A 17304-nucleotide genomic window follows, 5' to 3' on the forward strand; every position below is an offset into this window, starting at 1 on the left:
ATGTTCAATAAGGCATTGTTTACCAGGTGAGCGATTCAGGCTCTTGTGAGCCTCTTGTTTTAATTTAAGTTTCTTGTGTACAATTTGGAAATTAGTATGGCGTTCATTATCACTGAACTAGTATATATTTGTTTAGGGGCCAGTTGAAGGATGCCTCCAGGTGCGGGAATTTCTCGCTACATTGAAGACCTGTTGGTGACCTTCTGCTGTTGTGTTTTTACTATGGTCAGGTTGTTGTCTCTTTGGCACATTCCCCATTTCCATTCTCAATTTTAATTTTACAATGTAGCATATTATAGTATTGCATGTAAGTATCCATGGTATCACAAAAACAAGAATAAAGTAAACAAAAGGTAGTCATGGTAGAACAATGCACAGTGAAAAGAAGAAAGAAAATTGTTACCGGTCAGAATAATTATCTCCACTTTAATTTTCTGACTTTCATTTTAGACATTCAGTTTGGAAGCAGTGGTAACCATGGCAACCAATATTGACTCTGTAATCAATTTAAATGATGAGATTGAAATGCCTCTGTTTGGTCTGGGAACAGCATGGACAAATGAGTGTTCACAAGCAGTTTCATATGCCATTGAACAGGGATACAGAATGATTGATACTGCTCAGAGATATGGGTAAAACATACAAAAGAATATGTGTATGCCCCACTTGTTATGCCTTAGGAGCATTATGTTTTTTCGGTCTATGCATCTGTTTAATTCATCTGTTCCTCTGTCTTTACAGCATCAGGTTAAAGTTTTTGGTCACAGTATTTTTTTATGAAGTCCAATCAACTTGAAACTTATGCCAAATTAGAGTTCTTACCTCAATTTCAAGGTCCAGTGAACATAGAAAGTTATAGTGCAAGTGGGATATCCATGTACTATGGACACATTCTTGTTTTTTAAAGTAAAAAAATAAATCTTGAGATATACCCTGTGTTTGGCTTTTGATTCTTTTGATTCATATTAGCATGACATATTATACATGTTATAAGGGACAAAGCTTTTTCATAAGGAAATACATTTTGTGATTAAATGATTTTGCGTACCTTTTCAAAACAATACCTAGAGACCATAACAAGTTTTGGTAGAATGAGCCAATTACTGCTTGAAAATATATACCTTGCAATGCATTCATGTTGAGGATGCCTACTTGTATATATTATAAGAGTGTTAGTATTTTCAAATATGCATTCATTGAGTTTGAAATAGGGGAAAATACTTTTTTTTATTACAGGAACGAGGAAGATGTTGGTAAAGGCATAGCTATGAGTGGGAAAGATAGGAAAGATCTATTTATAGTAACAAAGCAATGGCAGAATGGACATGATGCCTGTATTCAAGGTTTACAGAGAAGTTTAGTTCGGTAAAGACTTGAAGGTGGTACATAACACTACAAAGAGACAACTTTGTAATAATCAGCTGTATGTTTTGATCAAGTCAATATTAAGCTTCTCAATGATCAAATTTAGTACTGCTATCATATCCAATATTTTTTTCCAATGAAGTGTGTGGCTCAAGTTTTTTGATTTTTTTTATATTTTTATCAAAAATTTTATGAAAATTAAGTCAGCCAAATTAATTTTATAGTCAAGATGTTTGGTATGTCGTTAATGAATGTTGTCTCATTACCAATATTTATATTACTTTTCCTTATTTGTATTATTATGAAATACACAATACAATAATTTATAACATTGTTTTGTTAATCTAAGCAATCTTGGCATTTAGTAGAGTTCTGCTAATCTATCAGAAGTTTTATATATAAAATAGGAAAAACAATACAACTTTCTGTATACTGTAAATTTTTATTATAAATCAGGTACCAATTTTCTTGGAAACTGTGGATATAGATGAACCGCAGGTTCAAGGTTTAAAAAAAATGCAAATTTCTAATAAGCTTGTATTCAATCTTGAGCAAAACCGTGAAATCAAGGTTAATATATCTACACAAAAATTGATACCCACAAAATAAATGAATCCACAGTAATGTGGTGTAACTCTTGATTAAATTATTTATAAAAGTATTTGAGAAGATATACATGCTGCATTATTTAGTTCAGTATTAAGTGTAAATCATCAATGCAAAAGAGGGGCTAAAGCTACCACCATGGGACATTCAAACTCATAAATAGAAAATAAACTGACAATGCCATGGCTTAAAAAGAAAAAGACTAGCAGACAAAACAAAACATGGAAAACTAAAGACTGAGTAACATGAACCCCACCAAAAACTGGGGTGATCTTAGGTGCTCCAGAAGGGTAAGTAGATCCTACCCCACATGTGGTACCCATGCAAAGGCAATCAATTATTACAGTTAAATTTAAAATAGAAAATTAATGGGTTTTATATACCCACTCAAAGGGACATAACCCATTATATTTTTACTAGAGACTTCACTAATAAAAAGACATCACCTATTGTCAGTCAGAATTATATTTTGCCATATTTACTAAATGTTTACCGACGCAAAATGTCTTTTCATCATCTTAATTTTGGCATGTATTTTTAGAGTTTAATTTGTGATATTCAATATTTTGTGGATTTGTTTTTTCAGATTAGATACAGATTATATAGACCTGTTTCTGATTCTTGGCCCAATGGAGGGGGAAAATGTAGAGAGCTTACTTTGTGATTTTTAATATTTATGAGATTTGTACTTTCAGATTAGATACAGATTTTATAGACCTGTTTCTGATTCATGGCCCAAGAGAGGGGAGGAATGTAGAGACTTATAAAGCAATGTTAGAACTGAAGAAACAAGGTTTGGTCAGGTGATCTGTTGTTTGAAATACTTACTCGGGTACCAATTTTCTTTGGATTCTGTGAATATAGATGTACCAGAGATCAAATATTTAAAAGAAATGCAAAATCTTATAAGCTTGTATGCAATCTTGAGCAACACCATGAAATTAGTAGTTTTCACAAAAAATACAATAGGTCTTTATGCTCGAACTTGATACTCACAAAACAATTAAATCCACAGTAATATGGTTTTACTCTTGATTGAAATTGGCACTCATACCACATCTTCTTATATCTATTATGATTTTAGGTAGAGACTAACCATCGTTAGAATATTTGTCACTTGGAAAATTTGAAATGTAAAAAATCATGCTTTGGATATATTTTGAATCTTGTTAATATATCATCTTTTATCATGTGAATACATCTTTATAGTAAACTAGTGTCGGATTACTTTTATTTATAGAGTACCAATTTTCACTGTTTTCATGGATGGCGTTATCCACAAGTATAAGTATCCAACAAAACATGATACCTGTCGTCTAAATCAAGACATTGAAAGATCCCCATGTAGGTTTTACTACATAGATACAGACAACATAACCTAGGGAATAAATTGAATATCAACAAACCCATTATAAAATATAAACTCTGGCCGTTGTTAGTCTTGTATGTTTTTTAATTTTTATTTCATTTGTATATTTTGGTGTTTAAAGTGACGTCCATTTTCACTGATCTGGTACACAATATTTTAAGGGGCCAGCTGCAATTAAGACCCATTGTTGGCCTTGGCTGTTGTCTGCTCTTTTGTGGGGTTGTTGTCTTTTTGGCACATTCCTCATTTCCATTCTCAATTTTATACAACTTCTGACATGATTTTACACATTTATTCTTTAAAAACCTAAAGTGTTTGACTTTTAACTATTTTTTTTCTCATGTAAGATTAGATTGATGAAAGTCAAACTTTTGATGATGATAAACAATGCTGAAGTGTTAATTTTATCTTCTTAAATTTTTTTTATGAAAAAGAAAATGATAAAAAAATTTCATATTTGGCCTGCTTTTTCATTTACATTTGGAGCATTTTTTTATGCAACTGTTTTCTTTAAGAGACGTGTTAACAAATGGTTAGTTAATGCCCCTATTAACACCTTTGATATAAAAAAGAAGATGTGGTATGATTGCCAATGAGAAATGATAATAATTTCATATTTGGCCTGCTTTTTCATTTCATAAGATCTAATTCCACAACTCTAAGTACATTTGGAGCATTTTTTTATGGAACTGTTTTCTTTAAAAGACGTGTTAACAAATGGTTAATGCCCCTATTAACACCTTTGATATAAAAAAGAAGATGTGGTATGATTGCCAATGAGACAACTATCCACAAAAGACCAAAATGACACAGACATTAACAACTATAGGTCACCGTACGGCCTTCAACAATGAGCCAAGCCCATACCGCATAGTCAGCTATAAAAGGCCCCGATAAGACATTGTAAAACAATTCAAACGAGAAAACTAACGGCCTTATTTATGTAAAAAAAATGAACGAAAAACAAATATGTAACACATAAACAAACGACAACCACTGAATTACAGGCTCCTGACTTGGGACAGGCACATACATAAATAATGTGGCGGGGTAAAACATGTTAGTGGGATCCCAACCATCCCCCTAACCTGGGACAGTGGTATAACAGTACAACATAAGAACGAACTATAAAAATCAGTTGAAAAAGGCTTAACTCATCAGATGGACAAAAATACCAGTGGACATTGCCCGGTACTTATACATCCCGACACAAAAAGACACAATGAACAGATCTGAGAGTAATCACAGTTATCTGACAGCAAGTTCAAAAGCCATTAACAACTAATAAAAAAATCATGCATCTAAGACTAAACTATCAATCCGTACGCATCCAACATCCAATGGATTTAGTGTAAAGACGTCATAAACAGCCAGAGAAAAACATGACCTTGTGCAATGCCAAGTAGATGATTGTTAATTAGTTGATCATTCAATCTCAGATATATATAGGTTTCATCACCTCTGCAACAAATTAAATTTTTTTTGTTATTCTAATAATTTCTACCAGAAATATTGTACATGAACTTGTAATTGTAAATTTATCCTGACTTTGCTCACTCTATAGAAGTCTGAACAGCTGACATCCATTACTGTCGATTTTATCATGAGCAACCTGCAAGTGAATAAAATTGTTTTTAGGTAAAGATTGCATGAAATGCAATCAAAACCTTATGGTACTGACCTGATATCTTAATGTTCAAATGTTAGTCACTACCTTTATTGATACACAAAATATAATGTATTGATCATAACATTCTATACATTGATCCTATTCATGAGCATGTACATTTGCAGAAACTTATTGATGTAATATATATGCTCAGATATTCAAGACATAAAATAAGATTTCACTTGTCAAAATAATTACATAACTTTTGCATAGTGCAGGAATCTAATATGTTCTAAAAAATAGAATTATGTCATTGTTAACATCTTGAAAAATTTGGAGTTATCTTCCTTTGTCTAGAATTGCTGTTAAATCTACTACCTGTACAACCAATGCAATATTTGATTATACATCCCACTGATAGATTGAAGCAATCTTTACCTTTCAGTGCTTAAAAGCACTTTGATTGAATATGGGATATTTATCAATAGAATATTAACCTAACCATACAAAAAAAAAGGACATCAAGCAGACATCATAGCATTTTCATCTAAAGACAATACCAACCACTATACACTGGCTAATTTCACTCACAGAATCTCACATGAAATTCACATAAAAATTTCACCTCAAATGAGCTTATACATGAAACTCACATGAATTTTTCGAATAAAGTTATTCAAATAAGTTACTTTTAAATTTTCAAATTTATCAAAATCATGTAAAATACCTTTTTTTTTGGGGAAATGTTCATGTAAAAGTCATGTGAGATCAATGTGAATCTCAATTCAAGAGAAATTCAAGTGAATATTTTATGGGAGTTTCATGTATAAGCTCATTTGAGGTGATTCTCACATACAAATGTTCATGTAAATTGCATGTGAGATTAAATTTAGGGGAGCAATTTTTAACTGTGTTATTTACCCATGTCAACAAAAACTCTTCCATCACCAGTGAATTTTAAAATGATTATTGTGTTTCTATTTTGCAGATCTGTTGGGGTTTCCAATTTCAACATTCACCACTTAGAAGGTCTAAGAAATGCAGGATTACCAACTCCATCTGTGAATCAGATTGAACTGCATCCATGGCTTCAGCCAAGGGAGATAATTGATTATTGTAAAAAGTATAACATAATTGTCATGGGTTATTCCCCTTTAGTGAAAAGCAAAATGTTGAAGAACCAACATATCTGTGATCTTGCTAAAAGGTAAGCTATCCATCATCCTAATTTTTATGCCCCATCTACGATAGCCCCACCTACGATAGTAGAGGGGCATTATGTTTTCTGGTCTGTGCGTCCGTTCGTCCGTTCGTCCGTCCGTCTGTTCGTCCGTTCGTTCGTCCGTCTGTCCCACTTCAGGTTAAAGTTTTTGGTCAAGGTAGTTTTTGATGAAGTTGAAGTCCAATCAACTTGAAACTTAGTATACATGTGCCCTATGATATGATCTTTCTAATTTAAATGCCAAATTAGAGTTTTGACCCCAATTTTACGGTTCACTGAATATAGAAAATGATATTGCAAATTTCAGGTTAAAGTTTTTGGTCAAGGTAGTTTTTGATAAAGCAGAAGTCCAATCAACTTGAAACTTAGTATACATGTTCCCTTGATAAGATCATTCTAATTTTAATGCCAAATTAGAGAATTTATTCCAATTTCACGGTCCACTAAACATAGAAAATGATAGTGCGAGTGGGGCATCCGTGTACTGTGGACACATTCTTGTTTTGTATTGGATTTATTTTAGCTGTCAATATACAATTTGAAAACAGATTCCATACAATCTTCCATACAATCTTCCATATTGTTATAAAAGATATTTTGCATTGATGAAACTTCTGACGTCACCTATTGTTAATTAGGTATATTGTTGATATTGTTTGTAATATGCCATATGTATACACTGTACATATAAATGTATTTGATTATACTAATGATCCGTAATTCTCAAAGTTTATAAAGAATTTGAATTTGAATAGCTCCTTTTTTTTAACACTAAGTAAGTAAATTTGAAATCATTTCTATCAACTTCTTTTAAATAGATTTAAATTTAAAAAAAATTCCAAGGCAAATATTATCAATAGTTCATATTGATTTCAAATTTTCTATTGGTTATCTGTGTGTGAAGTTTCCTTCAACTAAACCTTCTCAGAAAATAATGTTAAGGACATTGGTACTTGTTACACAAATGGCTTTCAAAACTTCCTGTTTACCAAAATATTTGGCCAGTAGCTTGCAGTTTCACTTGTTTCATTTTGCTTAAATAATGATTAAATTATTAACAGAAATATAATAATCATGAAAATTTTGTCAATCTTTTACTACTGTAGATTCAATATTATACGTCGAATACCAATTTTTGTGGGTTTCGTGAGTACAGGTGAACCACAAATTCAAATGTTCAACGAATAACATATCTTCAATAGGATTTGTATGTAGAGAGATTGACAAAAGAATGAAATCAAATATCCACGAAAATTTTCAGCAATCCATGAACATTGATACCCACGAAAATAAATGAATCCTCAGTAATTCATAATTTCTTTATAGGTACAATAAGACAACTGCACAGATTTTAATACGTTGGAGTGTTCAGCATGGATATATTACAATACCAAAGTCTTCCAAACCAAACAGAATCAAAGAAAATATGCAAGTTTTTGATTGGACGTTGAGTGAAGATGACATGGACTATCTTGTAAGGATTATGTTTATGTAAAAATAAGTGTGCATGTTAATGCCAAAATCATCTTTAGTTTCAAGAATTTGACATTTTTGTTAATTCTTGTAATGAGTTTCAAATTCCTATAATGCTTCTGAAATTATTATTTTTATAAGTTGTCCATTTTCTTTTTAAAAAAGTATTAAGAAAAGATTCCCAATGTTCAAGACAAATTAAAAAAAGGAGGAATTTGAATTAAGGAATTGATAAAATTTCGTTCCATTTGTGATAACCCACTTTTAATTAGAAAAGACAAAAAATAGTAGCTTTGGCAGTTTTTGATCATTGATTGATGGACTGAAGGAATATATAAAGCCCATAGAATATGGACATAGCATAATTACCAACCCATCACTGTGCAACAGTATAATTATCAGATGTCTAATGAAAAGTATTTTTTTTTAATTACAAAGTATTAGGATAAATCTTTATAAGAGTTAGTAATTTTTGATTGAGCAATAATGGATCAAATGATGTTGTTGTGGAATATGAAAATAATCTAAAGGGGTGTGTGGTAGGATAGATTATTTAACATTGTCCTAAATGTAGCCTTTTTGTGCTGATGTGGTGTAAATCAATCATCAATCAATCAACCAATGAAACAATTATCCATCAAGTATATAAATTTTGGCAATAAAAGTCACTATATCCTTGTTTTATGTTGTAGGATCAAAATAATGTTGAAGAGATAAGGTGTGCTTGGGATGCAATCAACTCAGAATGGCATGGATGAATTTTATTCTGAAACTTGGTAGGTTTATTTTAAGCTAATATTAGTTGCACTGTGTTCTATTGTCCTTATACAGGAGTCTATCAGGTCAATACATTCAGATTTGGTAAGGCGAAGTCAAACCTGATATGAATTTTATTGACCCAATTAATTTGGTACAAGACAATTGCACACTGTGTAAGGAATTTTTCCTGGAGATAATTTGAATTGACTTAATCATGTTAATAAAAAAATTTCATTGAAACTTTTTTAAAGGATAATATCAGCCAATCAAATTGCAAAATATTACTCTAAATCAGGATGATATATTTCATTTAGATAGAATCATATTCAAAACAGTGTGGTCCTGGCCATTGATTGACGACCTAAATTATCCCATTGACTGGGACAGATTAGGTGAACGTTTGTCTGTAACGACCATTGCTCACTTCTTGCTTATTATAGAATTTAAACTGTGGGGTCACCAAAGGTTCTTAACGCCTTTAATAATAAAATAATTCGAAAAATTATTCAGGAATAACCTTTATGTTTTGAATTATATTATTGATATAAATCAACACATCGTATTATTCCGGATTCGTTTTTCGAATTTTTTTATTTAGGTGTTGAGAACCTTTGGTGAACCCACAGATTCAGTGTCTTTAACACGTACATAGTGAGCAGTGATTGTTACCGATAAACGTTCACCTAATCTGTCCCAGTCAATGGGATAATTTAGGTCGTCAATCAATGGCCAGGACCACACTGTTTTGAATATGATTCTAATTTTCTGGTTTTTATATGACCGCAAAAATTGAAATTTTTTTAGTCGTATATTGGTATCACGTTGGTGTCGTCGTCTGCCTCATCGTCGTCGTCCAAATACTTTTAGTTTTCGCACTGTAACTTTAGTAAAAGTGAATAGAAATCTATGAAATTTTAACACAAGGTTTATGACCACAAAAGGAAGGTTGGGATTGATTTTGGGAGTTTTGGTCCCAACATTTTAGGAATTAGGGGCCAAAAAGGCCCAAAATAAGCATTTTCTTGGTTTTCGCACTATAACTTTAGTATAAGTAAATAGAAATCAATGAAATTTAAACACAAGGTTTATGACCACAAAAGGAAGGTTTGGATTGATTTTGGGAGTTGAGGTCTGAACAGTTTAGGAATTAGGGGCCAAAAAGGGGCCCAAGTAAGCATTATTCTTGGTTTTCGCACCATAACTTTAGTATAAGTAAATAGAAATCTTATGAAATTTAAACACAAGGTTTATGACCACTAAAGGAAGGTTGGGTTTAATTTTGGGGGTTTTGGTCCCAACAGTTTAGGAATATGGGGCCCAAAGGGTCCAAAATTGAACTTTGTTTGATTTCATCAAAAATTGAATAATTGGGGTTGTTTGATGCCGAATCTAATTTTTGGTCCCGTTTTCAAATTGGTCTACATTAAAGTCCAAAGGGTCCAAAATTAAACTAAGTTGAATTCTTGGGCTTTTTTGATATACTGAATCTAAACATGTACTTAGATTTTTGATTATGGGGCCAGTTTTCAAGTTGGTTCAAATCAGGATCCAAAATTATTATGTTAAGTATTGTGCAATAGCAAGAAATTTTCAATTGCACAGTATTCAGCAATAGCAAGAAATCTTCAATTGTACAGTATTGCGCAATAGCAAAAAATTTGAATTGCACAGTATTGCACAATAGCAAGAAATCTTCAATTGCACAGTATTGTGCAATAGCAAATATTTTCAATTGCACAGTATTGCGCAATAGCAAAAAATTTCTAATTGCACAATATTGTGCAATAGCAAGAAATTTTCAATTGATTGGAGTTATCTTTCTTTGTCCAGAATAGTAGTTGAATCAACTTAAATCATTGTTTTATACAATATACAATGTATATTCACTTTTACTACCAACTGATAAATTAAACAATCTTTACCATTCAGTGATAACAAGCACCTTTTGTTACATTTTAATATTTTATGATGTATTTAAATGAGTAGTTATTGTTGCAAACTCCATTAAAAATTTGAATTGAGATCAGTTTTGGAAAAAGGGAAAGGGGATGTAAAAAAAAGGGGGGGAATTAAATTTTTCAGATTTCATAAATAAAAAAAAAATTTCTTCAAACATTTTTTTGAGAGGATTAATATTCAACAGCATAGTGAATTGCTCAAAGGCAAAACAAATATTTTAAGTTCATTAGACCACATTCATTTTGTGTCCGAAACCTGAGCTGTGTCAACTATTTAATCACAATCCAAATTTAGAGCTGAATCCAGCTTGAATGTTGTGTCAATACTTGCCCCAACCGTTCAGGATTCAACCTCTGCGGTCGTATAAAGCTGCGCCCTACGGAGCATCTGGTTGTCTCTTTAAATTATTAAGATGACATCAGGACAAGCTTGCTGTAGTCTTTTTGCAGAAAAAAACCCTTACTATAGGTAAATAAATACCATGAACTAAAAGACAACTTTTTGGCAAGTGAACATTTAAATAACAACAAGAGTTTTAAAATACCACTGAGTTGATATTATTGCATAAATTTTGTATCAGGGTTCTGTAAAAAGGACAAAAATCATGCTATAAATGTTGACAGCATTCTTTGTATGCAGAATTTCTTTAAATCCAAAAAATACATCTTTACATTTTTCTATAAATAGTTCAACAATGATTCTTGTTGAACATATAGAAAAGCAAAAAAAAAGTATTTATAACAGCAGAGTTTATATCATGTATATCAAATTTATGGGATGATTTTACAAATTTAGTTTTACCTTGTGTTATCCAGTCCTATTTTTAAATAAAATTGAGAATGGAAATGGGGAAGGTGTCAAAGAGACAACAGCCTGATCATAGAACAGACAACAGCAGAAGGTCACCAATAGGTCTTAAAGAATAACTTATTTCATGTCATTCTCTTTATAGCTCTTTTTGCTACAAAGACAAAATTTGAAAATGAGATTCATGTGAGCAAAATTTGGCAGGGTAAAAAATAAGAAGGCTATATAATTGTTAAGATTTTTACACCAATCGTTCATGTTTTATATACTCTCTAGTCATTTTTGATAATTATATTTTTTTCAGAATTGTTTTCAACAATACATTTGTATAACATATACATGGAACATTGAAGAACTGGAGTGCAGTAGACGGGTTACCACCCCAAAAGACTCTTCTCAATACCACCAAAGATTAATCTCTCAATTGATGTATGTGGACAAAGATCAACAAACTGTATAAAAAGATTGTATATTCTTGTGATCTAATTTCTTTTTATATTGCTTTGAGAAGCTAAGGAACTATTTTGTATGTTCCAATATATATACTGTAAAATCATATTTTTGCAATGTTTAAGCAGTAATTCTTAGAAATGCAGTTGAGTTATTAATTTCACATATATGTCCAAAATGTTCCTAAAGTGTCATGGGGACACGTTTGGGGTAATGGACACGTTTCTGAGTGTTACATATATCTTTATTACAAATGGCTGAGCGGGTGGCAATTTTTTTAATGTCACCCTCTCGAGTTGACCAATCAAAAATCGATAATTTAAAGGAAAATGAATTGAATTTGCTTCAAGTTATTGAAGACACTCCTTGAGTTGTACGTTTTGGCTTAGTTTGTATTATTTGATTGTCAAAATAAAAATACAAAAACATCTTGCTTCACTTCTGTTGATTTTGCTAATACCCGTAACGATGTTATGTACATGACGTCATAAAAATACTTTTAAATAAAATACAATAATGATAAGACATTCAGTATAATAAATCAAATAATGCATCGTTGAGAGGGTGATAGAGCAGGTTGGTACCCCTTAAAGCCGCGGTTGACAATTTTTTCTCGTGGTACCAATCTGCTTTATCATCCACTTAGCTATGTGATAACATAAGATTTAAAATGTATAACAACATCATAAAAAAGGATCAATACCCAGACTATAAAGACTTACGAGACGCTGTATATTCAAATAAAAGCTATAACAGTTATATGTGTTATATAAAGCAAATTTACAGATCTAACATTGTTGGGTTGATGTTTAGACGAGTTGTATATATATACATTCTTCAGTGTCGATGTGGCATGCAGTATGTTGGCGAGACAGAACAGCCATTCAACAAACGCATGAATGGTCATCGTAGCGACTACACATGCAAGCCCGACCTCCCCGTAAGTCGTCATTTAAGATCACATGGGCACGCCCAAGCTGATCTTAAAAAACTTACCATCACTATCATAGATCACAACGAGGATTGGTCAAAGGCCGACAGACTTGCTCGGGAAAGTTTTTGGATAAGAAAGCTGAGGACAGTTTCCCCAGAGGGCATTAATGAAAAAACATAGAAGAGTCACTCATTTTTCCTACCATCACTAATTTCCTGTCATCACTTGTGGCCAGTTACTACGGCTTCCGTACTGGACCCTTACACTTTTCAGGAATTTTTGAATTATATTAGTTTTGATTACAGTTGGCAAGGATGTGTAAGTACGCAGCCACGTTCTATTACTTAACCTTAGTAAACATTTATTACTCAATTTTCTTATCATCAAATTACAATTTTTTTAGACGTTTAAATACGCAGTCTCTGATGCAACTGCCCTACCGTTGTCATATTTTAAATATCATACCAGTTTAGATCGGTCAGGACTGTTTATTGGGACAGTATTTCCACGCAGTTGTTTAACATCTCAACTGTCAACACCTTTAGGAATTTAGAGTTGTGCCAGTTCACATCGTAAATAACTTTTTTTTATTTTTGGCATATTTTTGTAGTCTTTGCGGTGTGTTTGAAAATTTTAAAACTGTTCCAGCGTTCGCTTAAATTGTATAAATCAAGATTTTGATAGAGTCTCAATTTGAATTGACATGATTCATTTTTCATCGTGCAATTACCGAAGAAGGATATCTGTTATCCGAAATATCTAACATATTGTTCGTTTTATTGTGTTTTTGGTGATGTTGTATTCTTTTAGACTTGTTATATATTATATTATGTAGTGTACTGCATCATGTTTATATGATCCATCGCCCCGTAAGATTTATCGTTGACTATTTATTCAGTCATTTTATATATATATATAATATGAATACGTATAAATCACTTTTAAAAAAAAACGTTTTAATAATATTTATAGGTAAAAATAAATTTGTCATTTTATATATACTACTTATGTGTATAAAATTACATTTATAATTACATACATGGTTATATATATTGACCTTTTTTTGTGTAGTATCATTAAGTGCATTGACAAAATTTGCTGATATTTTAACAGGGATAACCCATGAAAGCTCGAAATAAAATTGGGAAAGGAAATGGGGAATGTGTCAAAGCGACAACACCCGACCATAGAACAGACAACAGCCGAAGGCCACCAATGGGTCTTCAATGTAGCGAGAAATTCCCGCACCCGGAGGCGTCCATCAGTTGGCCCCTTAAAAATATATATACTAGTTCAGTGATAATGGACCATGCGCGTAGCTACGTTTACGTCAAAACGCCTGGGCGTACACTTGAATTTTGAAAATAAAACAAAAAATCGACATAGAATAAGAAAAACTGGTCAAAAGCACATCAACCGTGTGCTTCATTTTTCAATGGATTGTGATTTTGAATAAAATGGGATTAAATTTACTCAAATAGAATAAGATCATTTAATATATTTGTTCGAATTTTTGTAAAATACTAAATCTACTATGAATTCTACGTACTTTTCTTATATTTTAAGCAATTCACTATCTGCTCAGATTCGATATGTTTGTATTTTTGTCGAGCCTGTGATTTATATCCCAAAAGCGAGACAAAGCGGCATCAATATTTTACAGGTTCCGAATGATTATGTGGATAAAGTCTTTTGAATGACCCTGCGTGAAATTTTACAAAAGTTGAACAGAAACTGTTTATGATCAAAAGAGTATATTCAGAACAACATGAACAATATAATAATGCAATTATAACTTTAATTTTCCCGCATTTTAAGGACAAAATGTATTTATTTCTGCAATTAATAAGTGGTCGCAGTTTGGGCTTACACATTGCTTTTTCTCAATTACATTAACTACTTGTCGAACCTTCATCGAATTTTATGAAAATGCCGAAGAAGCTTTTTCTATGACTAATGTCTAAAGCTAAAATTTTGAAAGCCGCTTTGTTTTTGTCTATTTTTCTGATCTTTTCTGGTAGACAGATAGCCGGACTCTTCTTTAAGCAAATAATTGTTTTACATTCTCAATTTATAAACCTTCCTAGATAGATTGTCGTGAAATATTCCAGATCAAGAAAATAATATCAAAAGAATATTTTAGTTTTTTTTTTAAATCTCTTGAAGGAAAGATAAATTTTCTCTAAAACCAATGACCATTAAACTAACTTCCAGCTTAAAACAATGAATAAGTTAACATATATATTACAAAATTTAACCAAAACAAATAAACCATTTATAGATTCAAAAGTATGTTGCTATCAATGATTTGTTTCTGACTGGAATCATAACGGTATCTCATTATCAATAGCTTTCGGGGGCTTCATCCCTTTCGAAACCGCCACCAACAGGAGCTTTAACTTTGAGCGGTTTGCACCCCTCTATCCCTCGCCAAGGTTCGGGCGTACACGTTAAAATGACCCAGCTACGCCACTGTGGACGTCATACTAAACTCCAAATTATACACAAGAAACTAAAATTAAAAAATCATACAAGACTTTCAAAGGCTAGAGGCTCCTGACTTGGGACAGGCGCAAAATTGCGGCGGGCTAAACATGTTTATGAGATCTCAACCCTCCCCTATACCTCAAGCCAATATAGAAATGTAAACGCATAACAATACGCACGTTAAAATTCAGTTCAAGAGAAGTCCGAGCCTGATTTCAGAAGATGTAACAAAAGAAAATAAACAAAATGACAATAATACATAAACAGTTAACTGGCATGTCAGCTCTGGCACCTCAATCAAACTGATTAAAAGATTATTTCTTCTTCATATGAATATCAGACACAATCCCTCCCGTTAGGGGTTTAGTATCATACTATCATAAAATATATGAGAACATAACCCGTGCCATGCCAACAACTGTTTTTTTAAAGGCAGTGCTTTAAGGCCTGACTTTCAAGTCATGAGGTTCATCTTTCCTTACGCAAATCTTTGCTGGGGGTCATTTTGCAAGAAATAGATCCGGAAATGTTTAAATTTCTCCTCTACTTTTTGTGGTATGAAATGGTTTTTGTTCCTTTCATTTACATTGGGAAATAATGTTCGTTTTAAAAATCTGTTTATCAATGTGTCTTTTGCATTATAAGCAGTCAATCTGATTACAAACTATCATTATTCGAATTCCGTGTGGAAAGAGGTCCGTTCAATTTCGAGTACTATTTGCGATCTAAAGATATTTTAAAATTATATCACTCGTTGATATAACATGATATTACAATTAAAAGTCGACTGACCGTGAATTATATTGCATAATATACAATTTAAAGTATTTCAGTACGTGAAGCCACGTATGACGTTATAGTTATTTCGGTCTCAGTAATGTAAAATATGAAATTATCGTTCCTGAGGGTTCCACTAATTAAAGACAAAAAGCGTCAAAAAGTGATAAGAAGCGACAATAAAATTAAAATAGCGATAAGAAGCGACAATATAATTAATTTAGCGAGAAGGAAGCGTCAAGAAGACTATATAGCGACTATACATAAAATAAAAAAAAAATGTCATTGCAACAACTTATTCGCAATAGATATTAAAAAAAAACATGCATTATTTTTTATTATAGGGGCGGTTATAAAACATTTTTTATATTACTGTACATTGATAGAAAAAAATATGTTTTTATTAAGAAGAAAGGGATTGTCTAGTTTTTATTAGATTTACAAAAAATATGTTTTATGCACACGCTAAAAATTGGCCATCAAAACAAAAAAAAATCCAATTTCCTTTTAAAGAATTTATTGAATCAAAACCATGCAATATCATTTCCTTTCTAACAGTGAAATTCTTCTTTTTCATAGGGACATATTTGATAGGTGTAGCTTCACCCTATCACATCAAATGAGAATAGCCTCGTGAGAGAATTACGATTCGCTTGTCCCTTGTTAGTTATTGTCGCTTCGTCACTAAATTAATCTTCTTGTCGCTGTTTGTCTCTAAAATTCTTCTTGTCTCTTATTAGTGAGACCAGTCAGTTCGTTCCTTAACTTCCGTTTTTGCACTGCAAAACAACCACACAATTAACGGTGCCTAGTCCTTGTTGGTGTGTACCTTAGTGTCATTTAAGAGGAGGACTTGCATTTCTAAATGACTTAATAAGAAGGAAAAGTTGGATCAACGCCATGGCTCAAACGTAGATTGTCACGTGCGATGCAATCGTAGAACCCATATCAATCAGCTGTTGTTTGCAAGGCACATTTTACTGAAAACGACTACGTTCAGGAAACTATTCATGGTAAAACTTTATTTTCTTTTAGAAATATATACTGTTATTTATATAATCGCCATGCAAGTAAAACAAAGTCTGTTTGCAACCGCAATTATCATTTTAGAATAAAAAGGGGGGTGAATTCAAGACGTCATAACTTTTGGGATTACGATTTAAAAATATCATCTGTTTGACATTTTTTGGTTAATACTACAATTGTATGGTTTTTCTACATGAGATATATTATACTGATAATTATTTTAGCAGTAATTATGATTGATTGATTGATTGTTGGTTGCTTAACGTCCAGTGGCAAATATTTCATGCATATTCAGGACGAGAACAAGTTCACAATAAATACAATAGGTAGGTTGATACGATAGAGGCCATCTGGGATGATGGTCGGGGAAATTTGGACTGCCACTGGAAAATGAGGGTATCTTGGATAGGGACAGAAATTTTGCCTTACAACAGGCCACCTACGGACCCCTCAAAAGAGTT

General features: G+C 32.1%; 1 protein-coding gene across 1 annotated transcript; it reads left to right on the top strand.

Moving 5' to 3' along the window:
• Positions 1-456: 456 nt before the first annotated feature.
• LOC143059273 (glyoxal reductase-like) lies at positions 457-11554 on the top strand. Its single transcript, XM_076232754.1, has 7 exons — positions 457-632; positions 1237-1365; positions 2667-2774; positions 5938-6156; positions 7498-7645; positions 8337-8420; positions 11474-11554. Exons 1-6 carry the CDS (start codon positions 478-480, stop codon positions 8400-8402), a joined length of 825 nt encoding a protein of 274 aa, XP_076088869.1. The 5' UTR covers positions 457-477; the 3' UTR covers positions 8403-8420; positions 11474-11554.
• The last annotated feature ends 5750 nt before the right edge of the window (positions 11555-17304 follow it).

This window comes from Mytilus galloprovincialis, chromosome 14, assembly GCF_965363235.1.
Source record: "Mytilus galloprovincialis chromosome 14, xbMytGall1.hap1.1, whole genome shotgun sequence".
Lineage (NCBI taxonomy): Eukaryota > Metazoa > Mollusca > Bivalvia > Mytilida > Mytilidae > Mytilus > Mytilus galloprovincialis.

Coding starts and splice junctions, on each gene's coding strand:
- LOC143059273 (XM_076232754.1), top strand. CDS start 478: ATGGCAACCAATATTGACTCTGTAATCAATTTAAATGATGAGATTGAA. Junction 1,366..2,666: donor TTACAGAGAAGTTTAGTTCG/GTAAAGACTTGA, acceptor TTGTACTTTCAG/ATTAGATACAGATTTTATAG. Junction 2,775..5,937: donor AAGAAACAAGGTTTGGTCAG/GTGATCTGTTGT, acceptor TCTATTTTGCAG/ATCTGTTGGGGTTTCCAATT.